Source organism: Anolis sagrei, chromosome 9 (genome assembly GCF_037176765.1).
Source record: "Anolis sagrei isolate rAnoSag1 chromosome 9, rAnoSag1.mat, whole genome shotgun sequence".
Taxonomy (NCBI): Eukaryota; Metazoa; Chordata; class Lepidosauria; order Squamata; family Dactyloidae; genus Anolis; species Anolis sagrei.
In genome coordinates this window covers 24270697-24297352 of record NC_090029.1, presented here as the reverse complement: position 1 = coordinate 24297352, position 26656 = coordinate 24270697, and the positions used below count along the sequence as shown (strand labels likewise).

Sequence of the window (26656 nt, the reverse complement as noted above, 5' to 3'; positions counted from 1 at the left end):
TGATTTGGTGAAGGAATAATCATCATCTTAAATAATAATAATATCCTCAATAACGATTTCCTCAGCAAATCACTCTATTCATAATATATATATTAAACACTTATTATTATATTGTTTAATAATATAAAATAATTTCTTCATAAAATAACACTATTCATAGAATATGTAATATATTTAATATTATTATTCTATGTAATAATATAATATAATAATAATTTCCTCACCAAATCACGATATTCATAAAATATTATATATATATAATATTATTCTGTTTAATTATATTATTATAATTTCTTCACCAAATCACGATATTCATAAAATAATATATATATATATAATATTATTCTATTTAATAATATAATATTGTTATAATTTCTTCACCAAACCATGCTATTCATAACCTAATATATGTGTGTATTTGTATATATATATAAAATTAATATTCCGTTTAATAATAACATATTATTATTATTATTATTATTATTATTATTATTTCTCCACCAAATATGTGTGTGTGTGTATGTATGTATGTGTGTGTGTGTGTGTGTGTGTATATATATATATAATTGTCGAAGGCTTTAATGGCTGGATTCACTGGGTTGGTGCAGGTTCTTTTGGGTTTTTTGGCCATGTTCTTAGAGGCATTCTCTCCTGACCTTTCTTCTGTATCTATGGCAAGCATCCTCCGAGGTAGTGAGGCCATATAGCCCGAAAAAACCTACAACAGCCCATATATAATATTTATTATTATTATTATTATTATTATTATTATTATTATTATTATTTTCTTCACCAAATCATGCTATTAATAATGATGATGACTTGATAATAATGAAATCATTATTAAATATTTATATTTATTTATTAGTATGTAATAACAATACATTATTATTATTATTATTATTATTATTATTATTATTGAAAGAAGAAAAGAGAGTTTTCCTCTCTTATAAAAGCACACTCAAAGGGGTCCAAAGATCTCAGGATTATTTAAGGTGTCTCACTCAATAGAAACGTATGGCTCTCCCTCATATATTGCAGTTTGAATCGCATTATATGGCAATGTGGACCCAGCCTTTCTCCCTCCCTCCCTCTCTCTCTTCCTTTCAATCCCTCAAACCCGGTTTTATTGATTCTAATTTGGAGGAACGGTTGAACCGCATTGGAGGGCTCCCAACGAGAGATGAATGAACTCCTGCCACACTGGCGTCAATCCCATTGATTTGGGCAAGATCGAGGATTCGCAGGAGAGGGAAACTAACCCGAAACGAAGCCGCAACAAAAGCATAATGATAACAAACACGTTAAACTGCAAATCCTAATCCAAAAGGGTCTTCCAGAGAGCGCCACTGAGTCACCCCCCCCCCAAAAAAACCCCTCCAAACCCTCTCAATCAATCAATCACAACCTCTGAGGATGCCTGCCATAGATGGAGGCGAAACGTCAGGAGAGAATGCTTCTGCAATATGGCTATATAGCCCGGAAGACACACAACAACCCAATTAATCAACGTATTATGCATTAATACCAACAGAAACAACATTGAACGAGCATCTATACAAACACTGCGAAATACAACAGTTCTCCATTCTCTCCCTTTCTTTTCCTTCCAAACCAAGGAAGGTCTCACTTTGCCCCCTTTGAAGGGCTTGGGGGGGGGGGCATTGAAAAAAGTGGAGATAGCAAAGCCCCCCACCCCTGAACTGAGACCGGAAGGAAGATGGGGTTGCGACCTTACCTTTTCCCCCACTTTCTTTACCCCAAACTCCCCCCTTTTTTTGAAAAAAGGAGGTGATTGACAGCTGTGGGTGATTGACAGCCGGCGGCGGGTCCGAGGGAGGAGGGGCTGCTTCTGCGACATCCCCCGCCCTTCCCTCCTCCCTCCCTCCTTCCTTCCCTCCGCCTCTTTCCCTCCCTCTTCTTCTTCTCCTCCTTCTCCTTCTCCGCTTCCTTCTTCCTTTTCCGGGCTGCCATGCAGCTGCCTCTCGCTGCGCCCCGGTGAGAGAGCCAAGGGGGCCGGGGGGGCCCTGCCAGGACCTCCTTCTCCGCCCGGTAAGCAGCGCCAGACCCCCTTCTCCCCTTCCCTTCTCCCCTTCCCTTCTCTCCTTCCCTTCTCTCCTTCTTTCCATCCTCCGCTTCTTTCCTTTTGCCAACTTCCAGGACTTCGCCCTTCCTTTTGGCCCTCCGTCTCTCGCTTTGGGGCGCCCTGTTGTTGTTGTTGTTGTTGTTATTGTTGTTCCGATTCAGCCTATTTGTTTGTTTTCCTTCGAAGAAGGAGGGGGGGGGGGGAGAAGGAACGAGAGAAAGCTTCCCTTTCTTTTTTTAGAGTCTCGTTTTTTGGGGGAAGGAGTTCTATTTGGACGCGCGTTGGCGATGGGTGCCTTTTGGGGACATGCCAACATATAAACATGCAAACTTCGGCCCTCCAAAGGTTTTGGACTTCAATTCCCAGCATTCCTAACAGCCTCGGGCTCTTTCTTCCCCCCCCCCCCCCCCCCAGCCGCTTAAGCGAAGAGGAAGGGGGTAAGGCTGTTAGGAATGCTGGGAGTTGAAATCCAACACACCTGGAGGGAGGATAGAAGTTGGCCTATGTCTGGCATATAATATAATGGACCCATCTATCTATCTACTTACCTACCAACCTACCTACCCATCTACCTACTTACCTATCTACCTATCTGTCCATATATCTATCCGCCTGTATACCTATCTATTTATCTACCTACCTACCTATCCATCCATCCATCTATCTATCTACCTAACTACTTATCTATCTATTTATCTACCTACCTATCCATCCATCTACCTACCTTCCTACCTACCTACCTATTTATCTACCTATCCATCCATCTATCTGTCTACCTACCTATCCATCCATCTATCTGTCTACCTACCTATCCATCCATCTACCTATCTATTTATCTACCTATCCATCCATCTATCTGTCTGTCTACCTACTTATTTATCTACCTATCCATCCATCTACCTACCTATCTATTTATCTACCTATCCATCTATCTGTCTGTCTCTGTCTCTCTATCTATCTATCTATCTATCTATATCTATCCATCTATCCATCCATCCATCCATCTACCTATTTGTCTATCTACCTACCTATCTATCCATCCATCTACCTACCTACCTACCTATTTATCTACTTATCCATCCATCTACCTACCTATCTACCTAACTACTTATCTGTCTGTCTGTCTGTCTGTCTGTCTATTTATCTACCTACCTACCCACCCACCTATCCATTCATCTACCTACCTATTTATCTATCTATCTATATTATCTATCTATCTATCTACCTACCTACCTACCTATCTATCCGTCCATCCACTACCTATCTATCAACCTATGTATCACAACCTCACAACCTCTGAGGATGCCTGGCATGAATGCAGGCGAAACGTCAGGAGAGAATGCTTCTAGAACATGGCCATATAGCAAAAAAACCTGCAACAACCCTCTATCTATCTATCTATCTATCTATCTATCTATCTATCTACCTGTATCCATCCATCTACCTACCTACCTATATATTTATCTGTACCTATCCATCCACCCACCTACCTATCTATCTTCTATGTATATACAGAGCCAGAAACAAAATTGAGGTGTATATCTATCTGTATCTCTTTCTCTGTCTTGATTTTATTTTCTCGCCCTGTGTGTTCTTGGTCCCGACCCCGACGTGTGTTGCTCCCCGACCCGCCTGAGAGAGAGAGAGAGGGAGAGAGGGAAGGAGGAGGGGGGGGGCTGCCTTTCCCATTGGCGAAGGACACCCAGCCTTCCTTCGGACGATTTCGTGTAATTAACGCGGAAAGCCTCTTAGTTAATCCGGGGCGATCCTGTTTGCTTCAGCTGCTCCCTCGGCGGTTAAAGGAGAGCCCCTCGGCCTCCGCTCCTAATCCGCTTTAAGCCTCTCTCTCTCTCCAGAAAAGAGGAGGAAGAGGAGAACGAGAGAGGCAAGACTCTCGGACTCCATGCGCCCCGCTTTCCTCTTCTTCTTCGCCTTGTCTTCCTCCTCCTCCTCTTCGCCTTCTTCTCCTTTCCTCATCGTCTTTGTTTTCTTTTCCTCCTCATTCTTCTCCTCTTCTCTCATTCTTTGCCTCCTCCTCCTCTTCTTTTTCTTTTCCTCCTCCTCCTCTTCGTCTTCTCCTCTTCTCCGTTTCCTCTTCTTCTCCTTCTCTCCTCCGTCTTCTTCTCCGTTTCTCCTCCTCTTCGTTTTCTTCTCCTTCGTCTTCTTCTCCATTTCTCCTCCTCCTCCTCTTCGTCTTCTTCTCCTTCTCTCCTCCATCTTCTTCTCAAATTCTCCTCCTCCTCTTCGTCTTCTTCTCCTTTTCTTCTCCGTCTTCTTCTCCGTTTCTCCTCTTCCTCTTCGTCTTCTTCTCCTTCTCTGCTCCATCTTCTTCGGTTCCTCTTCTTCTCCTTCTTTCCTCCGTCTTCTTCTCCGTTTCTCCTCTTCCTCTTCGTCTTCTTCTCCTTCTCTCCTCCATCTTCTTCGGTTCCTCTTCTTCTCCTTCTTTCCTCCGTCTTCTTCTCCGTTTCTCCTCCTCCTCCTCATCTTTTTCTCCTTCTCTCCTCCGTCTTCTTCTCTTCTTCTTCGTCTCCTCCTCTTCTCCGTCGTTTCCTCTTCGTCTTCTTTTCCGTTCCATCTCCTCTCCTCTTCTTCGTCTCCTCCTCCTCCTGGACTCCGGCCACCTTTCAGGCTTGACCCCGAGTGAGTTAATTGAATGTCTTTTATGATTCGGGGGCTTTAAATACACCTGGCGCCATTTCGGGGCAGGATTAGTCCAGGCTCAGCGAGGCCGGGAGTGTATTTACATTGCCCCCCCCCCCTCTCTCTCTCTCTTTCTCCCTTAAGCTCCGAGGGCGGGCGGTGGGGCTCCTCCGAGGTGTAACTAACGCCGAGCAGGGAGGCCGGCCATCCCCCTTCCCTTTCCCTCCTTCCCTCCCGGAGAGGCTGGCAAAGGAGCCCTTCTTGCTCTTCCTCCTCAAGAAGCCCACTCTCGCATTTGGACCCACGAAGGCAAGGGTCTCCTTCCTTCTCTTCCCGCCCTCTCTCTCTTTTTCCTTCTTTCCTCCAACGCTCCCTTTCCTCCTCCTTCTCGGACTCTTTCCAAATCTCTTCTTCAAACCTATGTCAGCGGGGTTGCTCCTTTCTCTTTCCTTCTTTCCTCCCCCCCACTTCCCTTTCCTATTTTCCAAGCGTCCATTTCTAGATGTCAGGAAGGTGTTTCCCTTTCCTTTCCCTTCCCTTCCTTTTCCTCTTCCTCCCGCCGTTCCCTTTCCTTCTCTCCGGGCTCTTAACCAAGGTCTCCTCTACAAGATGACAGGGTTTCGCTTTCCTTTTCTCCCTCCTTCTTTCCTCTCCTTTTCATTTGGACTCGCTTTCCAAATGACTCCTCCAAACAGATGTCAGGAGGCTTTCTTTTCCCCTTCTTTTCATTCCTTTTCTCCTTTCCTTTCTTTCCAAAAGTCTTTTTCCCCCGGACGCCAGGATGTTCTTTCGCTTTCCTTTCCATCCTTCCTTATTCCCTTCCTCTATTCCTCCCTCTTCCCATTCCCTCGGATTCTCTTTCCAAATGCCATCTGCAATTTCCTTTCCTTTCTTCGTTTTGCCATCCCTCTGTCATCTCATTTCCTTCTCCTCGGACTCGCTCCCCAAATGCTTTCTATAAACAGATATCCAGGAGGTTGATTCTCTTCCCTTTCCTTCCCTCTTTCCCCTTCCCTTCTCTTTCGAAATTACTTTTCCCGAATGTCAGGAAGGTGTTCGCTTTCGTTTCCTTGTCACCCTTCCCACTTTCCCTTTCCTTTTCCTCAGACTCGCTTTCCAAATCCGTTCTCCAAACAGATGTCAGAGGGTTGGATTGTTTCTCTTCCTTTCCTTCCTTCCTTCCTCCCGTGCCTTTTCTCCTTCTTTTCCCAAATGTCTTCTCCAAAGAGATGTCTTTCCTCTCTCCCTTTTCTTTTCTTATTCCTCTCTCCAGCTTTCCTCCCCTAATTCTCTTTCCTTCTCCTTCTCCTCATACTCACTTTCTAAACGCGTTTTCCAAACAGATGTCAGAGGTTGATTGTTTCTCTTCTCTTCCCTTTCATTCCCTTCCCTTCCTTCCTTTGTCTTTCTAAATGCCTTCTCCAAACCGGTGTATTTTCTTCTTTCCTTTCCTTTCCTCTTTCCTTCCTCAACTCCTTTTCTTTCTCCTCGGACTCGCTTTCCAAATGCGCTCTCCAAACAGATGTCAGGGAGTTGGATTGTTTCCTTTTCCTTCCTTCCTTCCTTCCCTCTCTTCCCTTGTCTGTAAATGCTTTCTCCAAAGTAGTGTCTTTCCTCCCACCTTTCCCTTTCTCCTTCTCTTCCCAACCGTCTAGTCTACTCCAAAGTGATGTCTTTCCTTCCTCCCTTTCCTTTTCTCTTTCCTCCCACAACTTCTTTTCCATCTCCTCGGACTCTCTTTCCCAATGTCTTCTCCAAAGAGATGTCAGGAGGGTTGGTTGTTTCTCTTCCCTTTCTTCTTTCCCTCCCTCCCTCCCCCACTTCCCTTCTCTTTCTAAATGCCTTCTCCAAAGTGGTTTCTTTCCTCCCTCCCTTTCCCTTTCCCCTTCTCTTCTCCAAAGTGGTGCCTTTCCTTCTTTTCCTTTTTTCTTTCATCTCTCAACTTCTCCTTCTCCTCGGACTCCTTTTCCACTATCTTCTCCAAACAGATGTCAGGGTTGATTGTTTATCTTCCCTTCCCCTCCTTCCTTCCTTCCCTCCCTCACTCCCCCACTTCCCTTTCTCCTCTTCTCCAAAGTGCTGCTTTTCCTTCATTTTCTTTTCTCTTTCCTCCCTCAACTCCTTCTCCTTATCCTCGGACTCTCTTTCCAAACAGATGTCAGGAGAGTTGATAGTTTACCTTCCCTTCCCTTCCCTTCCCTTCCTTCCTTCCTTCCGTCCTTCCTTCCTTCCTTCCTTTCTTCATTCCTCCATCCCCCACTTCCCTTTCCCTTTCTCCTTCTCTTCTCCAAAGTGGTGTCTTTCCTTCCTTTCCATTTTCTCTTTCCTTCCTCAACTCCTTTGCCTTCTCCTCGGACTCTCTTTCCATTGCCTTCTCCAAACTGATGTCAGGGAAGTTCATTGTTTTCCCCATTCCCATTCCCCTTTCTCTCCCCAAATGCCTTTCCCCGGATGCCAGGGTTGTGTTTCCCTTCCTTCCCTTCTCTATTTCTTTCCTCTTAACAGGGGCTTTGTTGGGGAAGAGCGGGCGGGGTATTTGGGGAGAGGAGGAGGACGCGTGCCTCCTGACTCGGGGCCACTCGAGGAGGAGACCCAGTCCCGCTCCGGTGCAGCGCCTTTCTCGGGGCCACTCCTTTTCGCCCTCCTGGTTCACTTTCTTTCCTTTCTTCTCAGCGCAGGAGCTTCGCCGTCGATGGAGCCGCTGTCCGGAGGATCCGCCGCCGTCTCCACTCAGCTGGGAGCTGCCCCGGGGCGGGACTGTGGCTCCTCCTCCTCTTCGTCCTCCTCCTCGTCTTCTTCCTCGCCGCACTCGAAGCCGGAGCTGGTCCAGCCCTACTCTGCTTCTTCTTCTTCCTCTTCTTCCTCTTCTTCCTCGCCCTTGAAGCCCAACCAGGTGGGGGAGACGTCCCTGTACGGGGTGCCCATCGTGTCGCTGGTGATCGACGGGCAGGAGCGCCTCTGCCTGGCGCAGATCTCCAACACGCTGCTCAAGAGCTACAGCTACAATGAGATCCACAACCGTCGCGTGGCGCTGGGCATCACGTGCGTGCAGTGCACCCCGGTGCAGCTGGAGATCCTTCGGCGGGCGGGGGCCATGCCCATCTCCTCGCGGCGGTGCGGCATGATCACCAAGCGCGAGGCCGAGCGGCTCTGCAAGTCCTTCCTGGGCGAGCACCGCCCGCCCAAGCTGCCGGAGAACTTCGCCTTCGACGTGGCCCACGAGTGCGCCTGGGGCTCGCGGGGCAGCTTCATCCCGGCCCGCTACAACAGCTCCCGCGCCAAGTGCATCAAGTGCGGCTACTGCAGCCTCTACTTCAGCCCCAACAAGTTCATCTTCCACTCTCACCGCCTCCCCGACGCCAAGTACACGCAGCCCGACGCGGCCAACTTCAACTCCTGGCGGAGGCACCTAAGGCTCAGCGACAAGGGCGCCGACGACGAGCTCAGCCACGCCTGGGAGGACGTCAAGGCCATGTTCAACGGCGGGACGCGCAAGCGCACCTTCTCCCTCCACGGCGGCGGGGGCGCCTCCTCCCTCTCCAAGGGCTCCCCCGCGTCCTCCTCCTCCTCCTCCTCCTCCGCCTCTTCCTCCGACCTCCCTCCGGTCAGTAAGGCCCTCCGCTGCGGCCCCGAGCAGCCCGCCTTGGCCTTGTCCGCCCCGCACGGAGCCGGGCCCTCGCCCAGCGCGGTGCGCAGCTACCCCGTCATCCCGGTGCCCAGCAAAGGCTTCGGCCTGCTCCAGAAGCTGCCCCCGCCGCTCTTCCCGCCCCCTTACGCCTTCCCCGCCTTCGGACTTTGCCCCAAGAAGCAAGACGACGCCTTGGGAGGGAACGGAGGGGGAAACGGAGGCGAGCCCGGCAAAGCGCTGCCTCCGGGGATGTTTTGGGGGCCTCCGCAGCAGCAGCAGCCGCCTCTGCAGGCCCCCAAAGAGAGCAACAACGGGGGAGGCGGAGGAGGAGGGGTCTACCCGCCCTTCCCGATGTTCTGGCCCGCTTCGGGGAGCCTCCCGGTGCCGCCCTACCCGCAGCAACAGAGTCAAGCCAAGGCCGCCGCTGCCACTGCTGTTGTGGTGGCGGCAGCGGCGGCGGCAGCGGCGGCAGCGGCGGAGCCTTTGGGGTTGAGGGGAGGGCAGTTGCCGCCTCATATGGGAGCGGATCCCCCCTCAGGAGGAGAAGGAAGAGGAGGGGGAGGAGGCACCCCGCACGAGGCCTCGGCGCCCGAAGGAGAGCGCTGCCCCAGCGCCAACGCCGCCGCCGAGAGCGAGGAACGCGGGGCCACCGTCTCCGTCGAGGAGGCCCTGCTCCTGCCCCTTCCACTCCCGCGCAAAGGGAGCTACCTCTCCGCCTTCCGCCCCGTCGTGAAGGACGCCGAGAGCATCGCCAAGCTCTACGGGAGCGTCCGGGAGGCCTACGGAGGAGGAGGAGGAGGAGGAGGACACAACGGGGGAGGAGGGCCGCCCCCGCGGGGATACCTCTCCCCCGACTTCCTCAGCGAGGAAGGCAGCGCCAGCTATCGCTCCCTCTCGCCGGGCAACGAGGCCCTGGACCAGGAGGAGGAGGAGGAGGAAGAGGATGAAGAGGAGCCCGACGTGGACGTGGAAGGGCATCGCTTCGCCGAGGAAGAGGAGGACGGCGAGGAGCGGGAGCAGGACGGAGAGGCCCCGGAGGAAGAGCGGAGGGAGGAGAGGGAGCCCACCCCCACGCCAGCCCAGCCCCCCGAGGAAAAGGGAGCCGCTGCTGCTTCTGCAGAGCCCGACGGGAAGGCCATCGCCGTCGTCGAAGAAGGGAGGCAGAGTCGCGGAGGCTACGAGGTGCGGGCACCGCGGATACGGGGGGGGGGGGGGTCGAGGAAGCGCGAATACGGGGGGAGGTGGGTCAAGTCGCGGAGGCTACGAGATGCGGGCATCGCGATACGGGGGGGGGGGGGGAAGGTGGGTTGAGGAAGCGTGGTTACGGGGGTCAAGTGTGGGATTATCCCATACTGGAGAGGCAAAATACACATTGGCCTTCCCAAGAGGAGCCTCTCTCGCTTCACTGTTCTGACTGGCCTTGTGATGTCAAATCTAGTTTCCCTGAAAATAAGACATACCCATAAAATAAGCCATAGCAGGATTTCTAAGCATTTGTGCAATATAAACCATATCCCGAAAATTTATTATTTGTATCAAAAGCATTGCATAAATTAGTATAAAGCCGATAAGAAGGAGTACAGGTGGCTAAGTATCTTTTGACCAGGAACGGGCAACAGCAACGTCATTGTCTGTAGCCTCCAACAATTCTTCCACTGTACATGAGGCAGGGCATAGTGGACAAGCATACAGATGAGGAGTTGTCTGTTCTGCTCCACAGTCACATAAGGTGTGGGATTCTTTTATGTAGTGCCATTTTGCCAGGTTGTTTTTTGATCTTCCCACTCAGCTTCTAAGTCTGTTCAGGGACTTCCAAGTTGCCCATTCTTGGTCTGCCCCATTTTTTAAACCCCGAAAATAAGACATAGTGATATGCCATGTACAAGGTCGGCTCCCCACCCCTCACCCCAGGTCAGGTCCCTGTAGTTTTCTGCCTGTTGCAAGCTCCCAGAAATCCCAACAGCTGGTAAACTGGCTGGGATTTCTGAGAGTTGTAGGCCAAAACACCTGGGGACCCACAGGTTGAGAACCACTGGCATAGAGAGAGACATAGAAAGTCAAATTCAAAGTCTCCCTAGTGAAGAGAGGAGCGGGACAGAACGCTCTGCTTTAGGTATTGTGTGTCCTCAGGGGGAAGAAGTAAAGCTGTGGCTGCCCATTTACTCAGTACTGTGAGTCTCTCTCTCCCAGCACCAACCAGCAACACTCTGTGGGTCTCTCTCACCCCCCACAAACACCAGCAAAGCTTCTGCTACCCAGTACTGACCAGCAACAGTCTGTGGGTCTCTCTCACCCCAAACAAACACCAGGAGAGAGGGGGGAAAGCTTCAGCAAGCAGTTGGCTGCTGAGCCCAGAGATCATCCCATAAATGCACAATTGATAAATTAAATAAATTAATAAATTAATAAATTAATAAATAAAAAAATTAATAAATTAATAAATTAATAAATTAATAAATTGATAAATTAATAAATGGCTGGCACAATGGGTTAAACAAACCCTTTTGCCAGCCGGACCAAAGACTGACAGGACACAGGTTGGAATCTGGGGAGAGCGTGGATGAGCTCCCTCTGTCAGCTCCAGACATGAGGGAAGCCTCCCACAAGGATGGTAAAACATCAAAATATCCCAGCATCTCCTTTGCAGACGGCCAATTTTCTCACACCAAAAGCAACTTGCAGTTTCTCAAGTCACTTCAGACACGCGGGGGGGGGGGGATATCCCATAAATGCAGATTGTTGTACCATACCTAATTTAAAAAAAAACAAAAACAAGACATCCTCTGAAAATAAGCCATAATGTGTCTTCTGGAGGAAAAAGTAAATATAAGACAGTGGCTTATTTTCAGGGAAACACGCTCATTCCTATCAAATCCATCCTTGATGAGTCAAGGGAAGGGAGAAGCAAAAAATAACACATTTGTTATGACATTTCAGGGCTAGTGAAGCCTGGGATTTGCTCTCTGCAAACTTTCTGAGAGTGTAAATGGGCTTTAAAGAGTCCGTGAAGATGAATAGTAGAGACATCTTCACTAACATTGTCTTATAGTCAGACCCTGAAGTAGAATTTCTAAATTTAGGGTGTGAATATCCTCCTTTTCTTCCTCCAGGCTGAGAGCAAAAGAGGCCCATCCTCTCAGCTTTTGGAAGGGAATTTTCTAGCCCAGGCCTGGGCCAACTTGGTTGGGCTTCAACTCCCACCATTCCTAACAGCCTCAGACCCCTTTCCTTTCCCCAAAGGGCCTGAGACTGTTAGGAATGGTGGGAGTTGGAGTCCAAAACACCTGGAGGGAGAGCTCAAGTTGGCCCATGCTTGTTCAAGTTGGATCCCAAGCTTTGGAAGGGGAGGCCCACTGACATGTCATCCTGAGGTTCCTTCAAGCCTCCAGTGCTGGGAGAGAACGCAGCAGATGCTCCCTGAGCTGAGCCATGAACGGAGGATTATCCTGGGGGAAGCCTCCTCCCAAGGGCCTGAGGAAGAGGGGAGAAGGAGGAGGGATGGGGCCAGAGAGGGATGAGGAGCTCCTGCTTCACTCCTTCAGTGGCTGAGGGTTTTGTAGGGCCCAGCTAAGGAAGCAATAAGTGGGACACCCCCTCTTAATGACCCTAGGTCACGCTTTACCTCCAGCACAGCCCCTCCCCTTCCCCCTTAATACTACCTCTACTACTACTACTACTACTACTACTACGAATAGTTATTTTCTCCCTTTCTCCCGAGGGGAACTCAGGGCAGTTTCCAACCAAATAATCACAATGGTAAACGTTCAGTGCCATGTCAGAGCAACAAATGATGGATCAGACCAATGGGTAAAAACACACTCTATTTACAAAAAATAAAAATAAAATTAAAAACAAACAAAAAAAAACAACAGAGGGGAAACAATCAGGCACACCTAATCACCTCTCAACAAAAGATTGCCCCAGGCACTGCCAGGCCATCAAATGCTAATCAAGGTGGTCAGTTGAAACATTCACACCTAGCTCCAACAGACAAGAGTTCTTTGCCCCACCCTGGTCATTCCACAGATATATAAACCCATTTTCCTAGTTCCAATACACCTCACTACCTCTGAGGATGCTTGCCGTATATGCAGGCAAAACGTCAGGAGAAAATGCCTCTGGAACATGGCCATATAGCCCGAAAAAATCTACAACAATAAAAAAAAAATTAAAAAAAAAACCAAACAACTTAAATAACCAAACACGATACATCATAAACATTTACAACACATCAAGCTTTCAAGCTCTTAAAAATTACATTCAAAATATGAAAGCCAAGATGGTATACCACTTCCAACTGCCCTTACACCCTCTCTGCTCCAAGGCATGCATTTGCCCAGCTCAACCCCCAAAATCCCTAAAAGTGGGGGAGCTCAACACACTGACCTTGGTGCTGAATTCCCTTTCAGTACTACATTTCTAGGAGTCCCTGTGTCACAATGGCTTAACCTTCCTAATGCCAGAACCTCTTAATCCAGTTCTTCATGTTGTGGTCACCCCCAACCATAACATTATTCTCCTTGTTACTTCATAACTGTAATTTTGCTACTGTTATGAATCGTTGTATAAATATCTGATATGCAGGATGTATTCTCATTCACTGGACCAAATTTAGCACAAATATGTCCAAATTTGAATTCTGGTGGGGTTGGGGGAGACTGGTTTTGTCATTTGGGAGTTGACGTTGCTGGGATTTATAGTTCACCTACAATCAAGGAGCATTCTCAACTCCACCAACGATGGAATTGAACCAAACTTGGCACACAGAACTCCCATGACCAATAGAAAACACTAGAAGGGTTTGGTGGGCATTGACCTTGAGTTTGGGAGTTGTAGTTCACCTATATCCAGAGAGCACTGTGGACTCAAACAATGATGGATCTGGACCAAACTCGGCAGAAATACTCAATATGCCCAAATGTGAACAGTGGGGAAAACAGACCTTGACATTTGGGAGTTGTAGTTGCTGGGATTTATAGTTCACCTACAATCAAAGAGCATTTTGGACCCCACCAAGGATAAAATTGGGCCAAACTTCTCACACAGAACTCCCATGACCGACAGAAAATTCTGTGTTTCCTGGTGGTCTTTGGTGACCCCTCTGATACTCCCTCGTGTCTCCTCCAGGGGTCCCGACCCCCAGGTTGAGAAACGCTGGTTTAAACCCTTGTGCAAGTAGGACTACTGACAGAGAAGTCTCCCACAGGATGGTAGCACATCCGGGTGTCCCCTGGACAACGTCCTTGCAGACGGCCCATTATCTCACACCAGAAGCGACTTGCAGTTTCTCAAGTCGCTCCTAACACGGAAACACCCTCACCCCATCCCAAAGAAAACTACATTTCTGCAGGGAGGGGCTGTAGACTCAAAACCCTCCCGTTCCTTGAGTTTAAGGGTGCGCCCGAGCTTTTGGTGTGTTTGGTTTGTTTATGTTTCTGGGACTGGAAGGGAAGGGCGGCTCCTCCTCTAGGAGAGCTTCCTTGGGCGCAGGTTGCCTTCCAACGAAGCTTGGAGAGTTGAGCCTTGAAAAGCCTACTTTTGAGTTGTTGGGGGGGGGGGACCCCGGGTGAATGGCGTTCTCCTTCCTGGGGGGGGGGTCTCCTCATTAAAGGGGAGGGAGATTTGGAGGCAGAGAGAGAGAGAGAGAGAAGCCCCTGGGCCTGACTTTCTCCATTTCTTTCTTTTCCTAAGGGTCCTTTACTTTTCTCTTTCTTTCTCCAGCAAGTGTTCCCACCCCAAACCCGTGAAGACCCTCCTCCGGCCCTCAAAGCCAGCCTTGCCTTACCTTCTGGACCCGGTGCCGCCTACCTCCGCAGTCCCGACAGGAACGGTAAATAAACTAAGCAAACTAATTGTGGTCAGGCCAGGGGGTTGGACTGGATGGCCCATGAGGTCTCTTCCAACTCTGTGACTCTATGATTCTATCTATCTATATGTCTATATCCTTATCTATATCCATACACACCCATATCTATATCCATAACCATGTCTGTATCTACCCGTATCCATTTCCATACCCACATCTATCTATATCCATATCCATGTCCATTTTTATCTATCTCCATATCCTTAACCATATATCCATATATATCCATATCCTTATTTCTATCTCCTAAATATCTATCTATTAGGATTGTTCAATGCATGGTTCCAAATGGTTCTAAAGTGCTTACAAAACTAAAGTTCTGGTGGTGAAAATTTCAGAACTCTAACAAAGCTCCCAAAATTTCATTATGAATGGTAGTTCCTAATTGGTTCTATCATAAAAATCACCAATAATGAAATAATAGTTAAATTTTGAAAGTTTTGTTAGAGTTCTGAAATTTTCACCACCAGAACTTTAGTTTTGTAAGTACTTTAGAACCATTTAGAACCATAGATTGACCAGGCCTACTATCTATATTCCTATCCACACCCATATATATCCTTATCCATATCTATATCCCCGCTTAAGCGGCTGAGGGGGAAAAGGAAGGGGGCTGAGGCCAGGAATGGTGGGAGTTGAAGTCCAAAACACTTGGAGAGAGGGCCCAAGTTTGCCCAGTTTTCTGTCAGCTGTTCCCTTTCTTCCTTCTTCTTCCTCCTCCTCCTTCTCTGCTTCTTTGGCCAGCGATTAGGCCCCTCTCCCCCCTCTCTAAGCCGGGCTTAACTAGGGACTTTTGTCCTTAATTATGTAGTTAAGGATATATCAGGCTCATACTTTCGTTGGCAATCGGTTTATTGGCTCTTAAGACCCAGGATCAGGAAAGACAATCGCTCAGCAGCAGAAGAAGCAGCAGCAGAGGAAGGAGGATTTGGAAAAGCAAGCAATCCTCTCAGAGCCAAAAGAGTCCCCCCCCCCCCCTCGCCCCTCTCCCCCCCCCCCTCCAAAGAGCAATACTAATCATTCCTAAACACGAGGATAGCCAGGGCTGTGTTGCCTCTAACTAGGAGGTGCCTGATGGCCATCTGTCAGGGGAGCTTTGATTGTGTGCTTTTCCTGCCTTGGCAGAAGGGGGTTGCACTGAACTCTTCCAACTCGAGGGTTTGATAATTCTAGATGGGTCAACTTGGGCCTTTTCTCCAGGTGTTTTGTACTTCAACTCCCACAATTCTGATCAGCCTCAGGCCCCTTCCTTTCTCCCCTCAACCGCTAAAGCTATGGATAAGGATATATATGGCGGTGGATAGGAATATAGATAGTAAGCCTGGTCAATCCATGGTTCTAAATGGTTCTAAAGTATTTATAAAACTAAAGTTCTGGTGGTGAAAATTTCAGAACTCTAACAAAACTTTCAAAAGGAAGGGGAAGGAAGAGAAGGAAGGAAGGAGGGGGAAAGAAGAGAAGGAAGGAAGAGAAGGAAAAAGAGAAGGAAATTGGGCACAATATTCCACACCTAGAATATTGTGTCCAATTCTGTTCACCGCAATTGAAGAGAGATATTGACAAGCTGGAATGTGTCCAAAGGAGGGCGACTAAAATCATCAAGAGTCTGGAGAACAAGCCCTATGAGGAGCGGCTTAAAGAGCTGGGCATGTTTAGCCTTCAGAAGAGAAGGCTGAGAAGAGACATGATAGCCATGTATAAATATGTGAGAGGAAGTCACATATATTGTTTTCTGCTGCCCTGGAGACTGCGACATAGAACAATGGCTTCAAACTATAAAAAAGGAGATTCCATCTGAACATGAGGAAGAACTTCCTGACTGTGAGAGCTGTTCAGCAGTGGAACTCTCTGCCCTGGAGTGTGTTAGAGGCTCCTTCTTTGGAAGTGTTTAAACAGAGGCTGGATGGCTATCTGTCAGGGGTGCTTTGAATGCAATTTTCCTGCTTCTTGGCAGAATGGGGTTGGAATGGATGGCCCATGAGGTTTCTTACAACTCTATGATTCTATGAAAACGAAAAAGGCCTTACTAAATCTCATCTTCGAAGAAGTAAAAAAGGTTAAAAAATCGGCATATCCACGCAGTTACATTTTGCCTGGAGGGAGGCAAAAGGCGTCCTCACTAGAAGGAAGAAAAGGCAGAGAGAGTAACAATGGAGGATGACCACGTGGCCAAACCTAGGGATGAAACCCAACAACCTGGAGGGCCGAAGTTGGCCCATGGGTTTATTTACTTATTTTGTATCAAAAGAATTGCATAAATTAGTATAAAACTAATAAAAATAGAAGACGCACAGGCGGCTAAATATCTTTTGACCAAAAACGGGCAACAGCATTGTCTGTAGCCTCCAACAATTCCTCCTCTGTACATAAGGCAGGGCACAGTGGACAAGCATACAGATGCGGAGTTGTCTGTTCTGCTCCACAAATAATAATATTTATTATTATTATTATTATTATTATTATTATTATTATTATTCTAGGGGCTACACAGGGTAGTAACACAGGTCAACCAAAACATTTTGTTTGTTTGTTTTGAGGCTTGTTCCTTCTTTAAGGTGCTGATTCCGAAAATGTAATTGAATAGATCTCATCAGGTCTAGTTTTTGAGATTTCTTATGGCCCAGCAGATGAAGGGCGGTAGATGGCATAGGTTCTGTATCTCAAAAACTAAAGCTGATGGGGGGGAAAGGGGGGCAATTTTTGGAATCAGCAGCACAAATAGACCCAGGAACAGGGCTCACGTGTGAGGCACCGAAATGTATGTGGGCCAGTGTAATTATCACTCCCAATGTAGTAATAATTACAGTATATATTTATTATTTATTTAAAACTTTTGTATCCCGATCTTCTCTACCTCCGTAGAGGGACTCAGACCGGCAGTAATTATTATTATTATTATTATTATTATTATTATTATTATTATATTAATAATAATATATTATTATAATATTATTATTATTATTATTATTAATAATAAATAATAATAATAATAATAATAATAATAAATAAGACCCTAAAACACGGCTCACGTGTGAGGCACCAAAATGTCTGTGGGCTAGTGTAATTATCACCACCACAACCCCTATCAACATAATAATAATAACAGTAATAATTAATAATAAATAGTAATAATAAGATCCAGAAACAGGGCTCACATGTAAGGCACCGAAATGCCTGTGGGCCAGTATCATTATCACTACCACTACCCCTACCAACGTAATAATAATAATAATAATAATAATAATAAATAAATAGCAATAATAAGATCGAGAAATAGGGCTCACGTGTGAGGCACCAAAAAGTGTGTTGGCCAGTGTCATTATCACCGCCACTACCCCTGTCAACGTAATGATAATAATAACAACAACAACAATAATAACTAATAATAATAAAAATAGTAATAATAAGATCCAAAAACAGGGCTCACAAGTGAAGCACCCAAATTGTATGTGGGCCAGTGACATTATCACCGACATTTCCCCTGTCAAGGTAGTAATAACAGTAAAGAATAATAATAATTATTATAATTAATAAGACCCAGAAATAGGGCTCACATGTGAGGCACGGAAATGTCTGTGGGCCAGTGTCATTATCACCCCCACTACCCCTATCAACGTAATAATAATAACAGTAATAAATAATAATAAATAATAATAAGATCCAGAAACAGGGCTTGTATGTGGGCCAGTGACATTATCGCCGACATTTCCCCTGTCAAGGTAGTAATAACAGTAAATAATAATAATAAATAAAACCCAGAAGCAGAGCTCATATGTGAGAGACCGAAATGTGTGTGGGCTAGTGTATTTAATACAGCAACTACCCCTTCAACGTAATATTATTAATAATAATACTAATAAATAATACTAATTGTAATAATTAATAAAGCCAGGAACAGGGCTCACAAGTGAGGCACCAAAATTGTGTGTGGGCCAGTGTAACCATCACTGCCATTACTTCCGTCAACGTAGTAGTAGTAGTAATAAATAATAAATAATAATAATAGTAATAATAAGACTCAGAAACAGGGCTCACATGTGAGGCACGGAAATGCGTTTGGGCCAGTGTAATCATCACCGCCATTACCCTTGTCAAAGTAGTAGTAGTAGACAGTAATAATAAATAGTAATAATTCATAAGACCCAGAAACAGGGCTCACATGTGAGGCACCGAAATGTGTGTGGGCTAGTGTACTTATCACCACCATTACCCCTGCCAACGTAATATTAATAATAATAACAATAATAAATAATATTAATTGTAATAATTAATAACGTAACGTAATATTAATAATAACAATAATAACAGTAATAAATAATAATAAATAATAATAATATCACATGTGAGCCACCGAAATATCTGTGGGCCAGTGTATTAATTGTACACTTAAATTATTAATTGTAATAATTGATAAGGCCAGAAAGAGGGCTCACAAGTGAGGCCCCAAAATGTGTCTCATCACCATCATTTTTTCCAGTCAACGTAATAATTTCAGTAATGATTATTAATAATAATAATTATTAATGGTAATAATATTTTCCTCAAATCCTTCACATTTTTAAAGGGATCTAAATCCCAAACAGTTGGAGTTGGAACAGAAATAGGAGAAAGAGAAACAGGAGCTTCTCCTTCAGAGATTCGGCTACAGAGCTCTTCCTTTGGTCCTCGTTTTCCTCGCCACCACCCCTTCTTTTCCCCCGTTTCGTCCCTTGTTTCTCCGCCCGAGAATCTCCCTCCTTTGCCGATTCCCTTCCTTGAGGGGTCGTTTTCACCAAGGACTCGGAATCGAGCCATTCTCAGGATCTACTTCGTCTTCGGGAGGCATCAGGACCTCGAGCCTGGCTTTGCCTTTGTTTGTGGGACATTTCGGTACAGATCGGGACGGATCGGGACAGAGATCCCACCTCTGAGACGGAATCGCTTTTAATGATCCGAACCCTCTCGGTTTCGATGAGATTCCGAAGCCTCGGAAGTAGATCAAATGAGGCTTTTCCTTCTGTGAAGGCATTGTGGATAAAAGCGAGATGGGAGAGAAAGAAGCGGGCGAGCAACCTTTTCCCTCGACCTTCAATTTATCTCTCTCCCCCCCCCCCTTTTGTTGTTGTTGTTGTGGGGGCCGCAGGTGAGGAGTCGCTCAGCATCGACGTCATTGCCGGGACCCAGCTGGGCGAGAAAGACTTCGGGAACATGGCCAGAGGTGAGTGCGGATGGGGAGAAAGAGCCCCAATCCAACTCTCGGAGTTTAACGCTACTTCAAGATTTAACTTGGGTGTCTTTTAACTGGAATTGTGAGCGGCTTCGGGTCCCAATCCTGGGGAGGGGAAGCGGGGCGGAGAAATAACAATGAGACGAGATGAAGGCATGATCTACGAAAGGCGCCCAACGGGGCCAGTTTCCTTGAGAAGGAGAGAGCCGCCTGCCTGCCTTCCTTCTCTTCTTTCCTTCTCTTCTTTCCTTCCCCTTCCTTCCTTCCTTCCTTCCTTCTCTTCTTTCTTTCTTTCTTTCTCTTCTTTCCCCTTCCTTCCTCCCTTCTCTTCTTTCCTTCTCTTACTTCCCCTTCCTTCCTTCCTTCCTTCCTTCCTTCCTTCCCCTTCCTTCCTTCTCTTCTTTCCTTCTCTTCCTTCCTTCTCTTCCTTCTCCCTCCTTCTCTTCTTTCCTTCTCTTCCTTCCTTCTGTTCTTTCCTTCTTTCCTCCCCTTCCTTCTCTTCTTTTCTTCTCTTTCCCTTTCTTCTCTTCTTCCCTTCTCTTCCTTCCTCTTCCTTCCTTCCTTTTCTTCCCCTTCCTTCCATCCTTCTCTTCTTTCCTTCTCTTCCTTCCTTCTCTTCTCTTTCCTCCCCTTCCTTCCTTCTCTTCTTTCCTCCTCTTCCTTCCTTCTCTTTCTTCTTCTTCCTTCCTTCTTTCCTTCTGTTCACTCCCCTTCCTTCTCTTCTTTCCTCCTCTTCTTTCCTTCTCTTCCTTCCCCTTGCTTCCTTCCTTCTCTTCTTTCCTTCTCTTCTTTCCTTCTTTTCCTTCCCCTTCCTTCCTTCCTTCTCTTCTTTCCTTCTTTTCTTTCCTTCTCCTCCTTCCCCTTGCTTCCTTCTCTTCTTTCCTTCTCTTTCTTCCTTTCCCGAGAAAGCCTTGGCAAGCCTTGCTTTCCTTTCCCTCCACAGATGAGTTGCAAAAACTCCTCCTGGAGCAGATGGAACTCAGGAAGAAACTGGAGCGGGAATTCCAAAGCCTCAAAGGTAGTTATTGCTTTTGGTGTTTATAATATTGTTATTTCGGAAGGGAAGGATGGAAGGAGAAAGAGGGAGGTAAAGAGGAAGAAAGGAAGGATGAAAGGGTGGAAGGATGGAAGGAAGGATGAAAAGGAGGAAGGGAATGGAGGGAGGGAGGGCAGAGAAGGAAGGAAAGACAAAAGGGAAGGAAGGAAGGGATGGAAGGAGAAAGAAGGATGCAAGGGAGGAAGGGAGGAGAAAGGGAAGGGGAAGGAAAGAGGGAAGGAAGGAGGAACCGGTGGAAGGGAAAGAAGGAGAAAGGGAGAAAGAGGGAGGGAAGAAGGAAAGAGAGGAAGGAAGGATAGGATGGTGAGAGAAAAGAAGCCCCGAGAAAAGAGCCCAAGGGGCCCCTGCATCCTTTCCTCCACCCAGGCCCTGAGTTTGCCCATACCTGGTGTATACAAGGGTTGGCTTCCAACTTCGCAACTCCTCAACAGATGGCAGTACTGGTATGCGACAGGTATTGGCTTCTTCACTAGACTCTCCTCTACCGTTCCATTTTGGCAGGAAGCCTTAGCATTGAACGGTTGTGTTGTTAAAGTGCGAAGTATGAACCCCCCCCCCCCCCCCCGCGCAGGTCAGTCAATGCGACTTCAACAACTTGCAATCATTGAATTCTTGACAGCAGAATGTGTCACCCCAAGGAAGATTAATCAGATAATGCAATCTGTTTATGGTGATTGTGTTGATGTGAGTAGTGTGAGTCATAGGGTAAGTAAGTTTAAAGATGTTGAGGTGACACCTTCTGCTGTCAAGAATTCAATTACTGCACATTGCTTAAATCGCATTGACCGATCATCTGTGCAGGGTTCCATACTTCCCACTTTAACAACACAACCATTCAATGCTAAGGCTTCCCGCCAAAATGGAACTGTAGAAGAGAGTCTACTGAACAAGCCAGTACCTGCCACATACCACTACTGCCATCTGTTGAGGAGTTCATTCAACCCTAGTATATATGTGTAGATAGATAGAAAGACAGACAGACAGACAGACAGATGGGGCTATAGTGACACTTACAAATGTACCTGTTCCGACTTACAAACAAATTCAATTTAAGAACAAACCTACAGAACCCATCTTGTTCCTAACTGGGGGACTGTCTGTATTTCTCCCATCTCAGATTAAAACAGGCAGCTCTCCAAGGTGCTGAAAGAGGAGTCTGCCTGAGCTGCCAACCAATTTGTTCAAAGTATTGGACACAATACAAAAGGCATTACCGGATGACATTTGCCCCTCCCTCCCCTTTTCCCTCTCTTGGTGTCTTTCGCCTTTCCCTCTGTTTCAATTGAAGAGGAAAAGAACACGTTCAGAAAAGTGTCTTCTTGAGGGAAGAAAGGAATACTTTCAATTTTCTTCTGAACTGTCAAGCTTCCACAGGCACCTTCTACCCAACTCTAATAAGTCTTTTGCCTTCTCTGCCAAACCACAGCTCCCATCAGGCTTAAGTGGCTGAGGGGGAAAGGAAAGGGGCTGTTAGGAATTGTGGGAGTTGGAGTCCAAAACACCTGGAGGGAGAGCCGAAGTTTGCCCATGCCTATTCTATAATGTTGATACCTCCTGCCTGCCTCTGAATGCCCCCTTTTCTTCCTTCCTTCCCAGACAATTTCCAAGACCAGATGAAGCGGGAGCTGGCCTACCGGGAAGAGATGGTGCAGCAGCTGCAGATCGTGAGGGGTAAGAAAGGAGGTCACAGAGAGGGGTCCCCAAATGTTCCCCTCCCCAGTCCAGCCCCCTTCCACCAGGCACAACCAAAGCACCCCTGACAGATGATCACCCAGTCATAAACATTACCAGGTTCATTGAGAAATAGGGCTATGGAACCAAAGACTCCTAGAGTTGGAAAGGACCTCAAAGGGCATCCAGTCCGACCCCCTTCTACCAGGAAAGAAGATACAATCAAAACAGAGGCTGGCCATCCATCCTCCATTTAAAACACCCCAGAGAGGTTCAAACACTCCAGAAGTAGAGTGCTGACACTGTTCAAGTGTGCATACTGTTGCCAATTTTATAATTTGCACAATTTGCAGATTCACTTGCAGTAATTAATTACCACTAAAATGGACAAAGTTTCTAATTAAGCAAGGAAAATGGGTTGACAATGATATTTGTGGCGAACCCCATGGAGCGACATTAGAGGAAATTACACAGGAAACTATAGGACACCTGTCTAAAAAGGTGTGTCACCAAAATGGAAAATTTGGAAAGCTCTGTTATAGACAACTTCCAAGCTGAATCCTCAAAGGTATCTTTATCTAAGAAAGGAACACTGCCTGAAACCCTGGAGCCCCGTGACTGCTGCCAGTCAGAGGAGACAACAGGGATCTCGATTGTTATTATTATTTGATACACAACAAGATTACTACACAGCAAGCAAGATCTCTATGCCGGCTTTTGTATTGTATCACACGTCAGTTACTTCCCAAGTGTCCAAGACTGCACCAATTGTTTTTAAGTGCAGGCCAAGGTTTTTAGGCACTGCACCCAGTATGCCAATCATCACTGGGACCATCTTGACTGACTTGTGCTGGGCAACCAGGGCATGGAAAGCTTGTTGTTGTTGTTGTTATTATTATTATTATTATTATTATCCCGGGTTTTCTCTCCACGGAGGAAGTTCAAAGTGGCTTACATTAAAAGCATTTCAGTACAATTTAAAATCCACAAATATGCAAACATTATAAGAATTATACGTCAATGGTCAACCTCCCTGCCTTGCTTTGCAGATACGCTGTGCAATGAACTGGACCAAGAGCGGAAGGCCCGCTATGCCATTCAACAGAAGCTAAAAGGTTGGTGGGAAAGGAGGGACTACCTTCCATCCTCTGCATTCCACACATACAGCCCCCCCCCCCCCAAATATTGTTCTGGTGTCCTCTTTCTGGCTGCAAAGGGCAAGTCCATGCCTCACAATCACAAGGAATGGATTCATAGAGCCATGAAACTCCAGAATTGAGCACTGGCCATTCAGGTGATGTCAAAACTGCTGCAGTTCTGCAGGGTGGACAGAGCCCTAGCTTCAGGGGAGGATTAGGAGCTCCTCAAAGGTCATCTCCTCCAACTCAGGTTGCCAAGGAGGCAGCTTCTTAGATAGACTTGAAGGTGGATAAAATCTAAGTAGAAAAAAAAAGACTAAATCCGGTAAAACAGAAGATTATCTCTCTCTCGCGCTCTCTCTCTCTCTCTCTCTTAGGGCCCTTTCATATAGCCATAGAACCCAGAAGATCAAGGCAGAAAATCCCACAATACTTGCTTTGAACTGGGTTATCTGAGTCCACACTGCCATATATTCCAGAAGCAGAAAAGCAGAAAATGTGGATTTTATTCAGCTGTGTAAAAGGGGCCTTAGTAAGGAGAGGGAGAAACCTACTCCCACTTCATGGTGAGGAAAAGAAATACGTGAGATTGACGGCAAAGGGCAGCTCATACTGGCTATCTTCAAATAAAAGGATCTTCTCCTCTTTTTAAATATCTTTCTGCCTACAAAAGGATCTTCCCCTCTTGTTAAATATCAAAGGGAATAATCTTTCTGCCTACCAGCAAAAAAGAATAGTTGATTACACCATGTAACAAAATTTGGAAAATGCTCTGTTCCTGGTTTGAAAGTGTTATTTCCTGTTTAATTGTGTGGTATTTACTTTAAAAGTAATTGTTCTGCTCCAAGAACTTTGTTTTTGTGGCTGCCACCAACTACGTTGATTTGGTTGAGATTCCATGAGATATTTATTGGAAAAACAAGAGGAAAAAGTGCTGCAGGATGTCTCACAAAACATAAGATTTTGCAGTTTTGTAAATTTTTTCCATTTTTTTTAAACGATAGAACCAATTAGGAAATGACATTTCTAACTCGGGAACAAAAATTGTGTTGCATAGTACTATCATAGAAGCCTCTGGTGGCACAGTGGATTAAACTACTGAGCTGCTGAACTTGCTGATTGAAAGGTTGCAGGTTCAAATCTGGGGAACAGCGTGAGCTCCCACTGTTAGCCCCATCTTCTGCCAACCTAGCAGTTTGAAAACATGCAAGTGTGAGTAGATCAATAGGTACCGCTCTGGCAGGAAGGTAAAGGCACTCCATGCAGTCATGCTGGCCACATGAGCTTGGAGGTGTCTACGGACAACACCAGCTCTTCAGCTTAGAAATGGAGATGAGGACCAATCCCTAGAGTCAGACTTGACTGGGTGTAACATCAGGGGAAAACCTTTACCTTTACTACTACTATAATGCAATTGGAAGAAGGCAATAAAACAGACCTGCAAGATTGTTAGAATGTCCACACAACCCAAGGCCTCGCCCCTGTTTATATTTGGATGCCCCCCTTCCTCTGGGGTTTGGGAGGAGGGGGCATTACAGGGAGGGTCCTTTCAGAGCTGGGGTCAAAGGGCAGCCTGACCTGATGCCTGTCTCTCTCTTTCTGTCTCTCTCTGGCTTTGCCCATCCACCTCACAGAGGCGCATGATGCACTGCACCACTTCTCCTGCAAGATGCTGACCCCACGGCACTGCACCGGGACCTGCTCCTTCAAGCCCCCGCTGCTGCCCCAGTGAATGGAAGGCCCCCATCAGACTGACATTTCCCCCTCTAAACACCCGCCAGACCCACCTGAACAGGAGGAGGAGGAAAAGAACCTTGTAAATAAGCCAAACCAAGGGGGGAATCCAGAGTGAGACCTCTCCCCCCTCCTTCCCGGAGCTGTGTAAATAAAGACAAAGGACCCTTTGGACTGGAAACGGGGGCTCCGGGGGTCCTGAGTGGCGATGTGCAATGGATATAGAACCGTACTGTGAGTCCCCCCTCTTCTTAATCCTTTTGGTTTCTTTCAATTTGGTTATTTATTTATGGAAGGGTTTCTTTCTTCTGTATATTTATTGGCCCCGCTCCTTCCTTGTAAACTGTGGATGTCGAACAGCACTTTAAAACGGGAAAGAAGAGCCGCTTTCCCAGAGCAGGACCCTCGAAGGGGGCAAAGGAGCTCCCTTAAGGTGGAAGAACAGTCCATCCCCTCCATCCATCCATCCCTCCCTTCACCTTTGTGGTCGTTGTTCCTGGAGAGAAAAAAAAAACCTCCTTCTGTCAAGTGACTGACCTCCTCGTTTGGTTTTCCTGGTTTTGCTTTCCTATTTGTTCTTATTTAATAAAAAGCCGACTTTTAAACAAAATCTAAGGCAGTGAAAGGGCCATCCCCCCATCAGGCACACAACATGCAGGGAAAGGATTTCTGGTGGAAGAGGATGGAGACCAAGATTCCCAGTGAAATCGGAACACCTCACTTACAGACATCATGTGCCCATTACAAACCTTTGAAAATATGAAAACATACAGTGTAATAAATGCCTGATCGTGCAGGTTGAATATCCAAGAAACAAAAGTAATGACCACAGATCACTTAGCATGGTTTTAAATGAGAAGATGAAGCCACTGAAATACGAGGGTTGAATGAAAAGTAATGCCTCCACCTTCGTTACTTGGGTTTGGGTGGGAATATTTTAATAAATAAAATGCAGAAATAATCCTTAGAATGTGCTCTTTAACTACCACTATTCACTTTTCAACATAATTACCAGACAACTGGATACATTTCTGCCAACGATGAACAAGTTTTCTGAAGCTGTCATGGAAGAAGTTGCCACTCTGTTTCTGCAACCAGTGTCTCATGGTTCTCTCATCCTGGGTACCCATTGTGCACAGATCTTCCGATAGCCAAGCAAAGCAACAATATGACCACACGTTCTTGTGAAATGTTGATTATTCTTGAAATTTCTCTCTGAGTGATACGATGATCGTCCTGAATCAATCTGTCAACCTTTTGCTTGTGAAACTTGGTGGTTGCTGTCATAGGACATCCAACTTTTGCTTGTCATGAAAGTCAGATGTTCCCACCTCAACTTCTTTAAACTTACTCACCCAACGACACACAGTACTCACATCAACACAATCACCATAAACAGTAGGCATTTTCTGATGAATCTCCTTTGGGGTGACACCTTCTGCTGTCAAGAACTCAATGACTGCATGTTGCTTAAGTCGCATTGACCGACCGTCTGTGCAGGGTTCCATACTTTGCACTTTAACAACACAACTGTTCAATGCTAAGGCTTCCTGCCAAAATGGAATTGTAGAGGAGAGTCTACTAAACAAGCCAGTAACTGCCGCATACCAGTACTGCCATCTGTTGAGA

At 46.4% G+C, this 26656-nt stretch overlaps 1 protein-coding gene across 2 annotated transcripts; it reads left to right on the top strand.

The window, feature by feature from the left end:
* The first annotated feature begins 1965 nt into the window (after positions 1–1965).
* On the top strand, positions 1966–25637 carry SKOR1 (SKI family transcriptional corepressor 1). 2 transcript variants are annotated; one of them, XM_060755377.2, is made up of 8 exons: positions 1966–2052; positions 7400–9536; positions 14076–14184; positions 19343–19417; positions 20370–20444; positions 22080–22154; positions 23204–23269; positions 24928–25637. In XM_060755377.2, exons 2-8 carry the CDS (start codon positions 7419–7421, stop codon positions 25023–25025), a joined length of 2616 nt encoding a protein of 871 aa, XP_060611360.2. In that variant the 5' UTR covers positions 1966–2052; positions 7400–7418; the 3' UTR covers positions 25026–25637. The 2 variants fall into 2 exon arrangements, with proteins under 2 accessions (XP_060611360.2, XP_060611362.2); XM_060755379.2 differs by having other exon boundaries at positions 1972–2052; positions 7405–9536.
* The last annotated feature ends 1019 nt before the right edge of the window (positions 25638–26656 follow it).